This window comes from Papaver somniferum, chromosome 6 (assembly GCF_003573695.1).
Source record: "Papaver somniferum cultivar HN1 chromosome 6, ASM357369v1, whole genome shotgun sequence".
Taxonomy (NCBI): domain Eukaryota; kingdom Viridiplantae; phylum Streptophyta; class Magnoliopsida; order Ranunculales; family Papaveraceae; genus Papaver; species Papaver somniferum.
In genome coordinates this window covers 55,179,822-55,195,915 of record NC_039363.1, presented here as the reverse complement: position 1 = coordinate 55,195,915, position 16,094 = coordinate 55,179,822, and the positions used below count along the sequence as shown (strand labels likewise).

The following is a 16,094-nucleotide window of genomic DNA, read 5'->3' as shown; positions in this document are numbered from 1 at the left end:
CTCACAGAAACAAATCACTCTCTCTGGAAAACCCAATTCAAACCAATATTAAAAGGATATGGTTTAACTGGTTTTATAGATGGAAGCAAAGCAATCCCACCTAAAACTCTCCCTGATTCAGATGAAATTAATCCCCTCTATACAGACTATGAAGCACAGGGCTCTCTCATTGTTGGTTGGCTCAATTCAACACTCACACCGGAAGTTCTATGTCATGTACGTGGTCTGGATACTGCCAAATCCGTATGGGATAAACTAGAAAGCTACTTTGCTCCAAAAACACGAGCTCACATGATGAGTCTCAAGAAACAACTCCATTCTATGAACAAAGGTAACAAGTCCCTCAAAACATATTTAACCGATGCTAAAAATCTATTTGAACAGCTTGCAGCAACTGGATATGATGTATCCAATGATGAAAAAATGCAGTCAATAAGTAATGGTTTGAATCAATCCTATGATCCCATTGTCACGGCTCTGAGTACAAAAGATGACATGGACATGGAAACTTTCTACTCCCATCTTCTCACTTTTGATATGAGAATCGAACAACAGTTGTCCTCCATCCAACAACCGGCTGTCAATGTAGATGTCTCCAGACTCACACCACAGTTCAAATCCAGTTCCAAGATGCACCAGCAAAACCGTGGTTCACAGAATCACTTCAGTAATCAAAATCCACAATACCAATTCAACAATCAGCAGAAACGTTTCAACATGCAACAACGTGGACAGCAGTCAACCAATACATCTGAGGAACCCTGTCAGATATGCAAAAAAGATGGTCATCAGGCTTCTAGATGCTGGTTTCGGTATGAGAAATCTTCTACTCCTAAATCAAAAAATCCGGCTGCTTATATTGATCTTCCAGGATCGGATACAACCAACAACTGGGTGACTGACTCTGGCGCAACACATCATATGACATCGGATTTCAGAAATCTGTCTATACCTCCTGAGTATGACGGGACTGAACAAGTACAAGTTGGGAATGGTAATAGTGTTCCTATTTCTCATGTTGGCAATGCATCATTTACTATTAATTCCAGGGTGTTTTCGTTAAATCACATATTCCATGTTCCAAATATCAACAGAAACCTACTGTCTGTTTTGTAAAGACAATAATGTGTTCTTTGAGTTTCACTCTTCTCAATTTTTTGTGAAGGACAATATGACGGGGGAGTTGTTGCTGCGCGGCCTGAATAGGAATGGTCTTTACATCTTTGACGACTTGAACAAGCTGGATCATATTATAAAACCCCAAGTTCATGTTGCTTCAACTCTGCCAGTTTGGCATCAACGTCTAGGTCACCCAATGATAAGAACTGTCTCAAGCATTTGTCGTAGATTATCTTTACCTATTTCGAATAAGTCTTTTGATTACTGCCATTCGTGTCATGTAAGCAAGAGTAAGAGATTACCTTTCTCTCACAGTAGTACTTCTTATGATATTCCTTTGAGTTTAGTTGTGTCTGACATTTGGACTTCACCAAAATTGTCTAGAACTGGTTTTCGGTATTACATGTTAATTATGGATGTTTATTCCCATTATACTTGGATTTTTCCAATGGTTCAACGTTCTGAAGCCTTAAATATATTTATTCTCTTTCGAAAGCAAGTTGAAAATCTGACAAATCACAGGATCAAAATTTTTCAGTCTGACAATGCTTTAGAGTACAAAAAGTTCACATCTTATTTGAATGATTCTGGCATTCAGCACAGATTCACTTGTCCGCATACATCTGCACAAAACGGAATTGCTGAAAGGCGAATTAGACATGTCACTGAGTCTGGTTTGGCACTTCTTTTCCAAGCGTCGATTCCCTATTCTTATTGGTCAGACGCTTTTCTAACGGCTTGCTTCCTGATAAATCGTCTACCAAAATCTAAAAGTGTCTCTGCTACTCCATTAGAGTTATTGTTCAATAAAAAACCTGACTACTCTTTTCTTAGGGTCTTTGGCTGTTTAGCATATCCATGTTTACGTCCTTACAACTCCAATAAACTAGAGCCTCGGTCTTTGCCGTGTGTGTTTATAGGATATAACAATGCACACAAAGGATACCTTTGTCTACATCGTGAAAGTGGACGCATATATGTTTCTCGTCATGTTCGTTTTGTTGAAGAAACATTCCCTTTCATGGCCAAGCAGCAGCAAGGAACCCAGTCATCGCAAGGTATGATTCCATCTGACACAAGTGTTTTTCTTCATTCACCTTTTCAAAATACGTCTTTTGGCTGTGCTTCCCATAATTTACCTGAGCCTGTTGTTGTTACTCCTGCTGAGAATACTACGAGTGCTACTCCACCGGTTGCTGAAAACTCACGTCATAGTTCTCCTGTTACCACTGCTGCATCTCCTGGTGGAACTGCTGCCACGTCACACCAAGCCTCAGTTCCTGTTGGCTCTCCAGCGTCTCCCTCTGCAACTTTGTCTGCTGAAGCGTCTGCAGCGTCATCAGATCCTGTTGGATCTCCTAATGAAGCGTCTACAACGTCATCAGCTCCATTGCTCTCTTCGTCTCAACCTCCAGCAGACATCGATGCCAGTGCAGCAATACCTACTCACTCCATGCATACACGATCAAAGTCCGGAATAGTGAAGCCTGCCCAAAAATTCAGTCTCTTGGCCACCAAACATCCCCTGTTGGACTCCGACTTTATGGAACCTTCTTGTTACACGGAGGCTTGTAAATTACCACAATGGAGAGCAGCGATGGGTAACCAAATCAATGCTCTTATCCGAAATGGTACGTACTCACTTGTAAAACAACTGCCTGGTATGAATATCGTGGGTTCCAAATGGGTTTTTCGTGTAAAACAAAACTCGGATGGCAGCATTGATCGCTACAAAGCTCGGCTTGTTGTGAAGGGTTTTAATCAACGAGAAGGTGTTGATTACAGTGAGACCTTCAGCCCGGTTATCAAACCCTGCACTATCAGACTAGTTCTCTCTATTGCGGTAATGCATAATTGGTCTTTAAAGCAACTAGATGTTGAGAATGCATTTCTGCATGGCCGATTAGATGAAGATGTCTATATGAAGCAGCCCCCTGGCTTTGTGGATCCGAATCGTCCTACTCATGTGTGTAAATTACATAAGTCTTTGTACGGTCTTAAACAAGCTCCGAGGGCCTGGTTCTCGAGGTTGAGTATTTATTTATTAGCTCTTGGGTTCAAGGGTTCTGTGGCGGATACATCTCTTTTTGTTTTAAAAACATCATCTTCGATTACATATCTACTTGTTTATGTAGATGACATTATCGTCACAGGCTCGGATCCACAATCCATTAATAATCTCATTCGGGATCTGGGATCGGAATTTGCTATTAAAGATATGGGGGATTTGCATTACTTTCTTGGCATAGAGGTGTTGCGCAACAATGGTGGACTAGCACTCACACAACGGAAATATGTATCGGATCTGCTGAAGCGAACGAAGCTGGATGGAGTTAAACCAGTTTCTACCCCGTTGTCGTCAAGTGAAAAAATGCGGCAACAAGGTACTGAGAAAATGTCTGATCCTACTTTATATCGCAGCGTTGTTGGTGCTTTGCAATATCTTCATCTTACTAGGCCAGATATCTCTGTTGCTGTTAATAAAGTTTGTCAATATATGCATAATCCTTATGTCGAACACTGGGAGAGTGTCAAACGCATCCTTCGCTATCTGAAGAGCACAATTGATTATGGTTTACATCTTAGCCCATCCACAGACTTTTCTCTTCAGGCATATTCAGATGCTGACTGGGCTGGTAGTTTAGATGACCGAAGATCTACTAGCGGCTACTGTGTATTTTTTGGCGGTAATCTAATTTCTTGGAGTGCTAAAAAACAGAAAACGGTTTCGAGATCCAGCACAGAAGCGGAATATCGAGGTGTTGCCATTGCGACGTCAGAATTGGTTTGGATACAGTCGTTATTAGTGGAACTGGGATTTTCGGTTTCGGCGCCAATTCTATGGTGTGATAATTTGGGGGCTACTTATTTGACTGCGAATCCGGTCTTTCATGCACGTACTAAACATATTGAAATCGATTACCATTTTGTTAGAGAACGGGTTGCAAGCAAGAAGCTATGTGTACGTTTCATTAGTTCTCGAGATCAACTGGCGGATATTTTTACGAAAGGTCTTTCATCACCAAGATTTCAAATTCTTCGATCCAAGTTGCACATCCGTCAACTCCAGTACAACTTGAGGGGCGGTGTTAGTACGTGACTAAGATAACACACCAAATCTTCCCAAAGACTCTCAACAACTCTAGTCCATAGGCTACAAACTAGGACTTTAAACAGATTTGAATTCTTCTTATGTTTGTTAGGATATATTCTAAATCTGTAACAAATCTATTATCTTTCCTAATATAAATAAGAAGCATATCTCCACAGGTCATGTGTGGAAGATATTCACCAAATTCCTTTTCTAAGTTTTCTCAAATATGCAGTAAAATAGGATCACACTTCACAGCGTTATACGAACGGGAATACAGTCCTTGTACACTGTACAGTTTCTTTAAGAAATAAATACACCCCTCTTCTTCACTGTCTAAAGATTCTGAACTCAAAAGTCTCAACCAACTATCCTCCACAAAACAGAAGAGCGAGAAAAAGAAACAAAGATTCTGGCAGCAATGAATGGTGTTGTATCAATGGCAACAACATCACAAGCATACTTACAGGGCAAACAAGTAACTGAATCTAGGGCGTTAGTTGCTGAACTGTGTCGTCACTTTTATTCACTTGGTTGGGTTTCTGGTACTGGTGGTAGTATTACTCTTAAAGTTCATGATGAGTCAATCCCTAAACCTCAACAAATCATTGTCATGTCTCCTTCTGGTAATAATTATCTCTTTCGATTTCTCTTACTCCCCGATTATTTTATTTAATCTGAAAGAGTTGTTTAATTTTGATTGTGTTTTTGGGATTTAGGTGTTCAAAAAGAAAGAATGGTACCTGAAGATATGTATGTACTTTCATCAACTGGTTCTGTTCTATCTACACCTACTCTTAAACCGTACCCCCAAAAACCTCCCAAGTGTACTGATTGTGCTCCTCTTTTTATGAAGGTTTGTTTCTTCGCCCTTGTTTTTCTAAATCCTTTTGGAATTTGGATTCCGTTTGATTAATTTTACTTTTGGTGGACTATAAATGATGATTGTTAATGGGATTGACCTAAAATTATTTTGTGATTGCCGATTTTTATTGAATTTCCTAGAGGTAAATTATGGCTCTATTGAAATCTAGCAGTGCCCAAATGGTTATTGTTTTGCAGTTTGAACTCTGGAACTAGAATAATGGATAAATGATCACTATGGGGCGTCCAATTTTTAAGAAGAGTGTTTAGTTTTTTATGTGAGCTAGTTAATTTGATTAATACCTTGTAACACGACTCATTTTGTTGGTGGTTTTCCAGGCATATCAGATGCGAAATGCTGGTGCTGTAATTCACAGTCACGGGATGGAGTCTTGCATTGTGACGATGATTAACCCAAATGCTAAAGAGTTTCGGGTAAAGTTTTTACTTTATTAGTAAATTGGATAATTATATTTCAATCAGATAGAAAGAACGAAAAGATCTCATATTATTCACTTTTGCCTTTGGGCATGTTGTTAATCCTTGTTATTTTGCAGATTACTCACATGGAGATGATAAAGGGAATTCAAGGCCATGGATATCATGATGATCTTGTTGTCCCAATTGTGGAGAATACTGCCCATGAGGGAGAGCTCACAGATTCTCTTGCTGAAGCGGTATAGTTTATTTATTTTCGCCTTTTGTATTTGTTGTCCTTTAGGGTTGGTCTATTATCTGCCAGAGACATTATCCATACTGGTATTGCTTGCAGATTAAAGCCTATCCCAAAACCACAGCAGTGCTTGTCCGTAATCACGGGATCTACATATGGGGTGACTCCTGGATTAATGCAAAGACTCAGGTTTGTGTGCTGAATTTTCTGAGTGATCTTATCCAAATGAATGACCTTCAGTTTGTAATTTGAGTTACTGAAGTTAAGAACAGACTGTGAGGATTTGATATTTTTGGTCTAACATTTTACTAAAAATTGCCAATCCTATTATTTTAGCTTAGTTTAACTGGATTCTGTTTAGTCACACACACATTTGGTGAACCAATTAGTTTCCCTTGATTTTGCTTGATTTTCTCTGGTCAAATGTCAAAGTTAACCAGCTGCAATTCTATGTCTATTTCCTGTTAACAAATGTATCCACCCATAAGTCAGGCCTTTTTTAACTCCCCCTCACCTTGCTCTGCACTTCTTTTGAAGCTTCACTTCACTTAAACTGCTCATGTGAAATCTAAGGGGACATCATCTGATTTCTTCCTCTCCTAGTGTGTAATTGAACTCATAGAAGAGTTTGATTTTTATGTATAAGTCAAATATATGTTCGCCAGTTAAGTGCAGTAATGTATGTACATATATATATATTATAGTCATATTGGTCCAATCAGTATATGCAATTGTGTTTATGTTCTCCTCTAGTAAGTTTTTTACTTTTGAGATGGTGAATCTCTTATTTCTGTTAAGAATTTAACGAGTAATATATCTATTATCTTTAATCTAACTGGTCTGCAAAACTTTATCAGGCGGAATGCTATCACTATCTCTTCGAGGCTGCTATCAAACTCTATCAATTGGGCTTAGATTGGTCGACCCCAACCCATGGTCCAATTCAAAGCGTCAAAAAACTTCACTATGGTGATAGTAATGTTAAGACGAGGGCTACGATAGGTGGTAATGGAGCTGATCCACCCCACGTATGTGTCTATTTTTTTAATGCCTTCTGTTGCTTACAAGAAACATTTGTTTCTGCTTCTCACAAAATAATAATAGGAATTTCTGCATTTACAAGATCAAACCAGTCTTATGTTAATCTTAGGTTTTCTGTACCAAGGAATCTTTTTTACTTCAGAATGCTAGATCCTAGTTTGGCAGTTTCGTTCTTCATGATGTTACACCTATGGTTCCATTAATTTTTTTTTTTTTTTTTTTCTTTGCATATGCAGCGCTGTGTTGTTCTTGACATTGAAGGGACAACAACTCCTATAACATTTGTAACTGAAGTTCTTTTCCCATATGCTCGTGATAATGTTAGGAAGCATTTAACTGCCACATATGATACTCAACAAACCAAAGATGATATTAAGTTGTTGCGTGCTCAAGTAAGTCTTAATTGCTTCATATGTTTCCATTCACTTTTAATCTGTGTAAGCAATTTATTTAAGATGCTTGTGATGAGGAGATAATCCTACTGCATAATTGTGATATGAAGCACATCTAATTTAATGTGAGATAATGGAAGTTTTTTCCTTCTCTCCCTTTCTTCCTGTGAAAAACATCTTTAAGTGATTTTCAGTTTAGGCTTACTTGTTCGAATCCCCGTTGTAAAGTAGTCTAACATTTTGCACAGGTTGAGAGTGATTTGAAAGAAGGTGTTGTTGGTGCCCTGCCCATTGCCCCTGATGAAGCTGGCAAGGAAGAAGTGATTGATTCTTTGGTAGCCAACGTCGAAGCTATGATTAAAGCTGACAGAAAAATTACCTCTCTTAAAGAATTGCAGGTAACCAGAGTTCTATGATAAAAAAAGGTACGCCTGCAGAAGTGGATTCCTGTAATCTAGCTTTTATACTCGTTACTGTGCACTTATGCAGGGTCATATATGGAGAACTGGGTTTGAAAATAATGAATTAAAGGCAATAGTTTTTGAGGATGTACCACAAGCTCTTGAAAGGTGGACGGATTCAGGCATCAAAGTTAGTACCGTGCTTTTGGGTTTTCCCCTTTCTTTGTTATGATTGCATTGAACTATCTAACTCGTAGTAAAGCTGTTGTTAATAATCATTATCATTTCTCAAAATGTAGGTATACATATATTCCAGTGGTAGCAGGGAAGCTCAACGGCTTCTCTTTGGCAATTCAATCTATGGAGACTTGAGAAAGTATTTATGTGGATTTTTTGATACCACAGTAGGGTAAGATATCACGCTTTATTTCATCTTTGTTGTATCTCTATATGAAATGAACCGTTCTAAAGCTGTGATACTTGATTGGACAGAAACAAAAGAGAAACTCGTAGTTACATGGAGATTGCCCAGTCGTTGGGTGTGGATAATCCATCAGAGATCTTATTTGTAACAGATGTATTTCAAGAAGCCGTGGCTGCAAAGGAAGCAGGTAAATATCTGTGCACATATTTTGTCCCTCAAATCTTTCATGAAAGTTAATAGCAGCAAACCTAGTATCTATATAACGTGCTCATCTTTGGAATCATACACTTATGTTTATGTGCATGAACCTTGCGACTTAGATAGGATTTAGATATCCATGATGGTATCAGATGGTTTCGATCTACATTTAAAGGTCAATCTTTAAAATAATCAGCAGTAGGTCATCTTCATGTGGCCAGAGGTGGAACCTAGAAGTATAAGAAAGTGTGTAGTATTTAAGTGCATAGCATAGCAGGACATAATGGGAAGTTTTAATTGCCGTGTCATGAAAACGGCTTAATTGAAACAAACCAGCAAATGCGGTATTTCACTTTAGCGTCTCATCGGTCTTGGTATGTAGTTCAGCTCACAGCAACCATAGTAATTGAACCTTATAGCATTAGCCGCACTTAACAAAGGCATTCTGTACTGGTGCCGCAGCTACATAAGCAAAGCTTTGTTAAATGGAGTAGATAAGAGTATAGGACTTGATCACTTTTCATTACAAAATTTTATGTCACTTTTCAGTAGATTAAAGATGATATGATTTTATCAAGCTATGCGGATTCTAAATCATGACACAACATTGGAAAACTAAAGTACCGCTCGTTTTGGAGTTTGTTGCTAACAGTTGGTTTAACTAGCCATGTTCTACATATCATCAGTTATATATTACTCCCTCCCTTTTAGGAAAAGTGATACTTTCACTTTTTCAATTTGACCTATTTTATATTATCACATTCTCCACCATCAAAATTTACAATACTGGATTTGACTTTCAGATCTTTTTGTTGCATGATGTATTGTTTTAACCTTGTTGGTAACTTGTATGTTACAACCAGTTAAAATGATACCTTTCTAACAATACTCTTTATCTTACCAACGTTTCAGGTTTTGAGGTCATCATTTCTGTCCGGCCGGGAAATGCACCTCTTCCAGAAACCCATGAGTTCAAAACAGTGACATCCTTTTCGGAAATCTGAGGTCCAAATTAATTTTCTGTAATCTTATCAATGTGGCACAATGTTGTGATTAATAAATGAATCAATAAATGTCTTGACGTAAATGGGGTTTGTTAGAGTTTTCAAAGTCCAAGTCATACAAACTTCACAAGTTCACACATCCTTTACCCTCTTGAAAGAAACCTTTATCAATAAGAGCAACCACAGTCACGACCAAATTTGGGTACTAAACCCAAATGTGGTCCTAGAGAGTGCCGCAGTGGTGAGGAGTAAACCCAAATTTGGTCGCCAAATTTAGGGTTTGAGACCAAATGTGGTCGTCTGTCCAGACTAAAGAAGATATAGTGGGACGGAAGTATTAGGAGCGTATGAAACCAGGCGTAAGTTTAATCACCGTATGCAATCAGGCGAGCATATAAACACCGTATGAGTCAGGCGCATGTATAAACTCCGCCCCTTCAAACGCATCTAATACATCCGCCCAATATCAGGCGTAGTTTTATTGTGCATCTGGATGAAACGTAACTTTAAGTTACGTATGATATGGGCGTTGATTATACGTGCGTCTGGATGAAACGCAACTTTAAGTTACGTATGAGATGGGCAGAAGAATAGTGTGCGCCTGATACCAGTTTTAATTTTCGTTGATTATATGCACCCAGTTAACTTCCTCTTTCACCATGGCTGTGGTTGCTCTAAGCAGTTACGCCCCCCATCCATATCAACATCATAAACTACCCGCTTTGAGGAGGAAGCAAGAAACGAATGTGCAGTGCTCAAATCATTTACTTCTCACGGACATTTTTGATTTTTTTCTTTGGCTACCCAGACGCACCTTCTATGTCCACCCGAGTCATACGCACTTTCTATCTCCGTATGTATCAGACGCACATAACATCTCCGTCCCAGTAGACGCACTTTCCATCGCCGTCCCATGTTAGGCGTGAACTATACCTGCGCCTCAATCAGGCGCACGTAATACCTCCGTTTCGTTCAGACGCATATTATAAAGACGCTCGGTCAAGAAACGTGAGTATAAGTTCCGTCTCGCACCAAGCGTTCGTATAAGTTACGCTTCACCAAATTTTGGTCGTCCCCCATTGCGCTTGAACACCCAGAATACCAAATTTTTTTGGCTTTTAGTCTGGCTTTTGGTATTTGGTGCGTCTCATGACTGTGGTTGCTCTAAGGTAGGTTATCGTCTTACCATTGTGCATTCCTTTTGACTTTGCTCAAAGTGGGTTTCTTTTCTCTGGCAGCATATTTCTTTAAATATGGACTTCATTACTGCTGTATTTTCAGCATCTTTAAATACCAATTCAGACTACATTTGTTCAGTTTTACCAGACAACCACCTTATTTAGTGTGGATCTAGGGTTTTAGCCCCTCTATTAAATAGGCCTGGTCTAAGCAACATTTTGCATTCCCAGTTGCAGGTCAAAGTTTCCATTAATGAATCTACCCACCTGTTATTGCTCCAAAGTGGCTAATATCCACACAAAATTAAGGCAGTGAAGAAGAAGAGGTAGAAACCTTTTCTTTTTTCAAGTCTCTTTACTCGGTTCATCCTCATCATAACAAGCCCCACTCTCTAACTTATTTTCTCGTGTGTCTCTCCACCATTATTAGATTTTTTGTCTGTTTTCAAGTCAAAAAAAGAAGATTTTCCTCTTTCACATTCAAAAAAAGAAAACCAATCTTGCTTTTTCCTAGTCTTCATATGATCAATTCAAAGTTGAATTTCTTAGCTCTTCACTTGTTATAATAGTGAGAAGAATTAAAAGATAGGGTCAGGGGCTTCCTTTTACTCTTTTTATAGGTTCTCTCTTTCTCCCCACTACAACATTTATTTGTAAAGGAAAATCTAAAGCTGCGCACACTATTGAGTTAGGTCTAACATCACTCCCTTGCTCCACATCTGACTCATGATAGGTGTTTCCCAACCATCTGATCTCTTATGCATTCCTCGATCAAATACACAAAAGGATAAAAACGGCAACAGTCGTGATAACATGATGGGTGTTTCTGATCTTCTCCCATGCTTTGATCAAACGGAAAAAGAAACGATCAAACATAGCTCGAGGGATCTAATTTGGACTGGTAGGACCGTTTTCTATCCTGTTTTCTCAATATACCCCACTACTCCACTGATTGGCGACCCCATAGGAAAGGAAGAAATGTGGGTCCAAAAGAATTGATTGGACCTACTTAACTTTTTTTTTTTGGTAAGAAAAAATATTGCATTGAAGAGCTTCCAGTATTACAAGAGTTTTGCTAAGAAATCAGGGATGATTTCCCACCACTCATTACAAATGTTGAAACGCCTGCAATGCTTAGCAGCTTTGTCTGCTATAGAGTTGGGATTTCTTCTAAGGTGACTAGTTCTAATAAAAGAAAAATAGTTTAATAACAGATTACAGTCATCCATGATTGTGCAACTAAATCAACAGAGACTACCGTTTTTATTCTTCAAGTAATCAATCACTTTTTTTGCATCACTGTAAATACTGATAGAAGACAGGTTCTTGCTATGTGCCCATTTGATAGTTTCCAGCACCGCTAGACATTCTGCTTCCTCTGGATTCCTTGCTAAACCTTTGATTGTTTTGCATCCCTTAAAGGTACCTGCAGCTGTAGTCATATAGATACCAATTCCAGTGGTATTAGTATTTTTGTCGAAAGACGCATCACAGTATACTAAAATGCAATCCTCAAGGAGATTCCCATAAGATACAGTATTAGAATCAGAAACAGAATGATTATGCAAGTCGCTACTGGTGTTATTAACTCTTTGATCAAGCTCAGAGTTTAACAGATCAATGGTGTCATTAAAAAGTCTTATGGCCAGTCTGGCAGTGGAAGATAGCTGTGTAATTTTCTGTTGAAAGACACGGCAGCATCTATCTCTCCGGATGCTCCAAGCAGTAGTAAGGATTTCTATCCGAGTCTTGTCAGATCTACCTTTCTCCAGCCATTGCCTTATCCAACCCTTAATCGAAGGATTAGTACTTGCATCATGTAAAGTAATATGTCCATTTGGAGTTGCACCAGACGGATTTTGCAAAAGTACAATGTAACGCAAAAGTACAGTGTAACAGTAGATGTTCAGTGGTTTCAATATCACCATTATTACACATCATGCAAAGAGTATCACTATTTGACCTGTACTTAACTTAAGATAGCCTATCCGAATGACCTGAACAAATCAAGTGACCATTCTGTGTACTTGTTGTGCAGACAGGGAGCGTCAGTCAGGCTTACTACAACTTCAACAACAAATCTATCTATAAAATAGTTCTGAGAGGGTATGTATATAATTGTGCTGAAATCAGATGGCTATGACCATTCATTCAATCATCCTGAGAAACTTTTTCGGACCCATGCTGTAAACCCCACATGTAATGGCAAGTTTTGAAATTTGAAATCTGTAGACAATACAGTACAAAACTTAAGAGTATGCCGTTGTCTTGAGATCTCTCCTAAAATGGGCATCTTTCACAATAACTTTCGGTCTTGTATAGTTTAGTTTGGTCCATTCAAGTTATGGTCTTCCTTACAAACCTCAGTAGTATAAGCCAATCACATTCACAAATCAAACACATACAGTGAATGGACTTGAACTAAAAGAAATCAATTCAATGTAAGGTTTCTATCTAATACTCTTTGCGAGAGTTGGTAGAAGAAGGACATTGCCATTGCTATAATCTCAAAACGCAAAAAAAAATGTGAAATTTTCTCACACTCTATACACACACATTCTACAGTTTTTGATACAAATCAAGGTCTAATCTTGTTATTTTGTTTTTTATAAGTTGAATTCTGAAAACTCAAACTGTAATAGCAATCTTTCAGTTACAATTAATAGCATAAGCAAGATTTCATTTTACTTCCTTCGCAAATGAGAAAGCTCAGATACTTTCATAGTACAAACAGAGAGGAAGAAAGGAAAAAGAAAAAAAGTGGTAAATTTTCTTATAAAATCCATGAAAAATGAAGAGAAAAAAGAAAAAACAATCCAAGCCCATTTCTAAGAGATCTTTAATCTCATATTCATAGATCTCTATCTATGATAATAAAACAAGCAAAATGAAGAGATCAAATTGTACAATTGAGATAAGATCTCCATCTCTTTTTTTTTTCCCTCTCTTCAAACTAATTCAAGTAGTACTCATTCATTATATGGAAAATAAAGAGAGCTTACGCATTTCAAAACTTAAAAATTTAAGAAGAACCTGAAACTCTCGGTGATGTAACAGGAAATAAAGGAAGTAGCCTTGGTTCTGTAGCTCCAGGTGTCGAAGCTCTTGGGGATGGATGCAAATAAAAACCTTTTTCTGCAATTGCTCTTTCTTCAGCCACGCCAACAGAATTAGTAGTACCCATAGAAGTTAATGAAGGAGGAGACCTGTTAAATGGGTCTTGAATTAAAGGAGTGACAGGACTAAGAACAAGTGAAGGAAAATCAAGTATACTTGGTGATAAGATCTCTTGATTCCTTGGTGAGAACCCAGAGTTAGTCTGTTGCATAAATCCAGGCATTAATGGACTAATCTTGAGATTTTTCATACTATTTCTTCTCTCATATAGTTTAAAACCTTGCTTCTTAGGCCCTGTTTTGATAGGTGGTATTGCGTTTTTTGTTGATGGATCAAAATTTGATTTTGATGCTTGTTTTGCTGTTTCTGTTGATCCTGTTAACATCTGAACTACTTGTTTAAAAGATGATGTATCTGCTTGTATGAAAGTTGTTGGGTATGCATTAGTTTCAGATCTGGATATTGTTTTTGGTGTTAAAGGTGGTTGAACTCCATTACTGTTACTACCGCTGCTACTGCTACTGTTACTCCCATTGCTTTTTGGTGATGGGTTTTCTCTCATCTCTTGTGGTCTTGGTGATGATGATGATGACAAGTTCTCCATTACTTGTTCTGGTTCTATCTACTCCTCCTCCAGAGAACAAAAGAAAAATGAAAATAAATTAAACAATGAGCTTAATTTACAGACCCCCTGTATATAGAGATAGAGAGGAGTGAAGAACAAGGTTGATTAGATTAGATGAGAAGAGAAGAAAGAAAAGAAAAGAGATGAGATAGTTTGTTTTTCTTTTCTTCTCTTCTCTTCTTTTCTTTGCTTTGCTTATTAGTTTTGGTTTTTCCTCTCTTACTTACTTTCTCTCCCTCCCTAGTATTTTCCTTTACTATTGTTGTTTGTTTATTTGTTTTCTAGTGGTTGGTTTTGATTGGGTTACATTACTATGTACCCAAAATTAAAAGATTTTTAAGACAAAGGGAAAATATCTTATTGGCTCAACTTGGAATTTCTTTCTTTTGCTGATGATTATGATGAGCAGAAACAAGTGAACAAGTCGTCAAAAGTTTTCAATATTTTTGCATTGACTTCAGAGCTTTGATGTTGACTCTTGTGGGAAGAAAGAGGATGATGAAGAAGAAGATATAGTAATTCAGAACCACCACAACCAAAACAGACATGATAATCACTTGACACCAAGATTCAGTGTCCATATTCAATACTCAAATGGGTTACTTGTAAGTTTCTAGATCATATCGGATATTTTAGATTGGATGTTTTCCTAATTGCATCTAATCTAACCTTCTTCCTTTAAAGATTTCAAAAGCGCTTTATTGTGGGAGCTTTTAAGCGACAACATCTTATTCTTATGTGTCCTTTACATATTGTTTTTTGATGCATTATTCTCTTGTGTCCGCAGACTATACACGTACATCATCGGCTACATTTGGCATCTGGGATCTTAGTTCTTATGCAGGTCTGGCTGAGTAGTTACATAGTTTCTAAAGAATTTTACCTCTAATATTAAGAACAGGGTTGCTAGTATTTGTATTTCGTAGCATCTCACGCACGAGTCATCTTGAATTCTTGATCAATCTCGCATCATGATCTCTAAAGTCGTAGATCATAATTTTTGTGAGCGTTAGTTTGTTTTATGCAATTCAGTCTGGCGTTGTCCATGGAATAAAAGTGGCACTTGTACCACCAATATCCATCTTCTTTTTCCTGATGATTTTTTGATATTTTTTTCCGCCTCTAAATCAGTAGGTGAGAACATCCAGAAAAAATTCATTGTCTTTAGCGCTGCTTCAGGTCGGTTGATTGACTTCGAGAAGTATGGTATCTTTTTTAGCACAAACTCGCACCAAAATACTGTAAGTAGTTAGTCACATACTAGGAGTTAGTAGAATAGCATTGAATGATCAGTACTTAGGTTCCCCGCTTTTCACACATACTTCAAAAGTCATTTCTTTTCAAAGTGTTTTTGATACAGTGGACAATAAACTTCAAAATCGGAATTCCGAGAATATGTCTTGTGTTGCTAAGTCAATTCTTATTCATACTTCTACTACCGCTATGTACCAGGTGAACTGTTTTCAGATTCCGGTGGAGGTGACATATAGTATCAACAAGATACAAAGAGATTTTTTTTGGAAAAAAAGATATCTCAATTTCTAAAGGAGTCTACCTTAGAGGATGGAGTAAAGTTTACACTTCAAAGGATATATGAGGGATGAGATTCCTTAATCTGCAGAAGTTTAACAGTGCCATGTTAGCAAGATCACTTGGAGGCTTGTGAAGGAACGAGATGCTCTTTGGGCTAAAGTTATGGAGTCCAAGTACTATCCTCACCACAGCATTCTCAACAGCGAAAAGATGTGTCCGACAACTGCTTCATGAGATTGGAAGAACATTAATAGAGAAATTCCCAAAATCAGAAACAACTGCAGTTGGAAGGTGGGAAGCGGAAAGAAAATCAGAATATGGGAGGATGTGTGGTGCACTGAGATAGTGGGTAATCTGCAACCACTTAGCCAACAAAGTCAATGTTTCACCTTTGTTGCTGAGCTAATGGAGTATACTGATGGAAAGTGGAAATG

General features: G+C 37.9%; 2 protein-coding genes across 2 annotated transcripts; one reads left to right on the top strand and one right to left on the bottom strand.

The window, feature by feature from the left end:
- The first annotated feature begins 4,428 nt into the window (after positions 1 to 4,428).
- Positions 4,429 to 9,290, top strand: LOC113287615 (probable bifunctional methylthioribulose-1-phosphate dehydratase/enolase-phosphatase E1 1). Its single transcript, XM_026536403.1, has 12 exons — positions 4,429 to 4,836; positions 4,930 to 5,066; positions 5,414 to 5,509; positions 5,632 to 5,751; positions 5,847 to 5,936; positions 6,605 to 6,775; positions 7,025 to 7,180; positions 7,429 to 7,578; positions 7,670 to 7,771; positions 7,881 to 7,990; positions 8,074 to 8,192; positions 9,116 to 9,290. The coding sequence occupies exons 1-12, from the start codon at positions 4,632 to 4,634 to the stop codon at positions 9,205 to 9,207; spliced, it is 1,548 nt and encodes a 515-aa protein (XP_026392188.1). The 5' UTR covers positions 4,429 to 4,631; the 3' UTR covers positions 9,208 to 9,290.
- A 2,121-nt stretch (positions 9,291 to 11,411) lies between these two features.
- Positions 11,412 to 14,418, bottom strand: LOC113287614 (VQ motif-containing protein 4-like). The gene is made up of 2 exons (XM_026536402.1): positions 13,419 to 14,418; positions 11,412 to 11,817 (listed from the first exon to the last, which is right to left on the bottom strand). The coding sequence occupies exons 1-2, from the start codon at positions 14,104 to 14,106 to the stop codon at positions 11,630 to 11,632; spliced, it is 876 nt and encodes a 291-aa protein (XP_026392187.1). The 5' UTR covers positions 14,107 to 14,418; the 3' UTR covers positions 11,412 to 11,629.
- Between the last annotated feature and the right edge of the window lie 1,676 nt (positions 14,419 to 16,094).

Coding starts and splice junctions, on each gene's coding strand:
- LOC113287614 (XM_026536402.1), bottom strand. CDS start 14,106: ATGGAGAACTTGTCATCATCATCATCACCAAGACCACAAGAGATGAGA. Junction 11,818..13,418: donor TACATCACCGAGAGTTTCAG/GTTCTTCTTAAA, acceptor ATATGACTACAG/CTGCAGGTACCTTTAAGGGA.
- LOC113287615 (XM_026536403.1), top strand. CDS start 4,632: ATGAATGGTGTTGTATCAATGGCAACAACATCACAAGCATACTTACAG. Junction 5,510..5,631: donor CAAATGCTAAAGAGTTTCGG/GTAAAGTTTTTA, acceptor GTTATTTTGCAG/ATTACTCACATGGAGATGAT. Junction 7,772..7,880: donor GGACGGATTCAGGCATCAAA/GTTAGTACCGTG, acceptor CTCAAAATGTAG/GTATACATATATTCCAGTGG.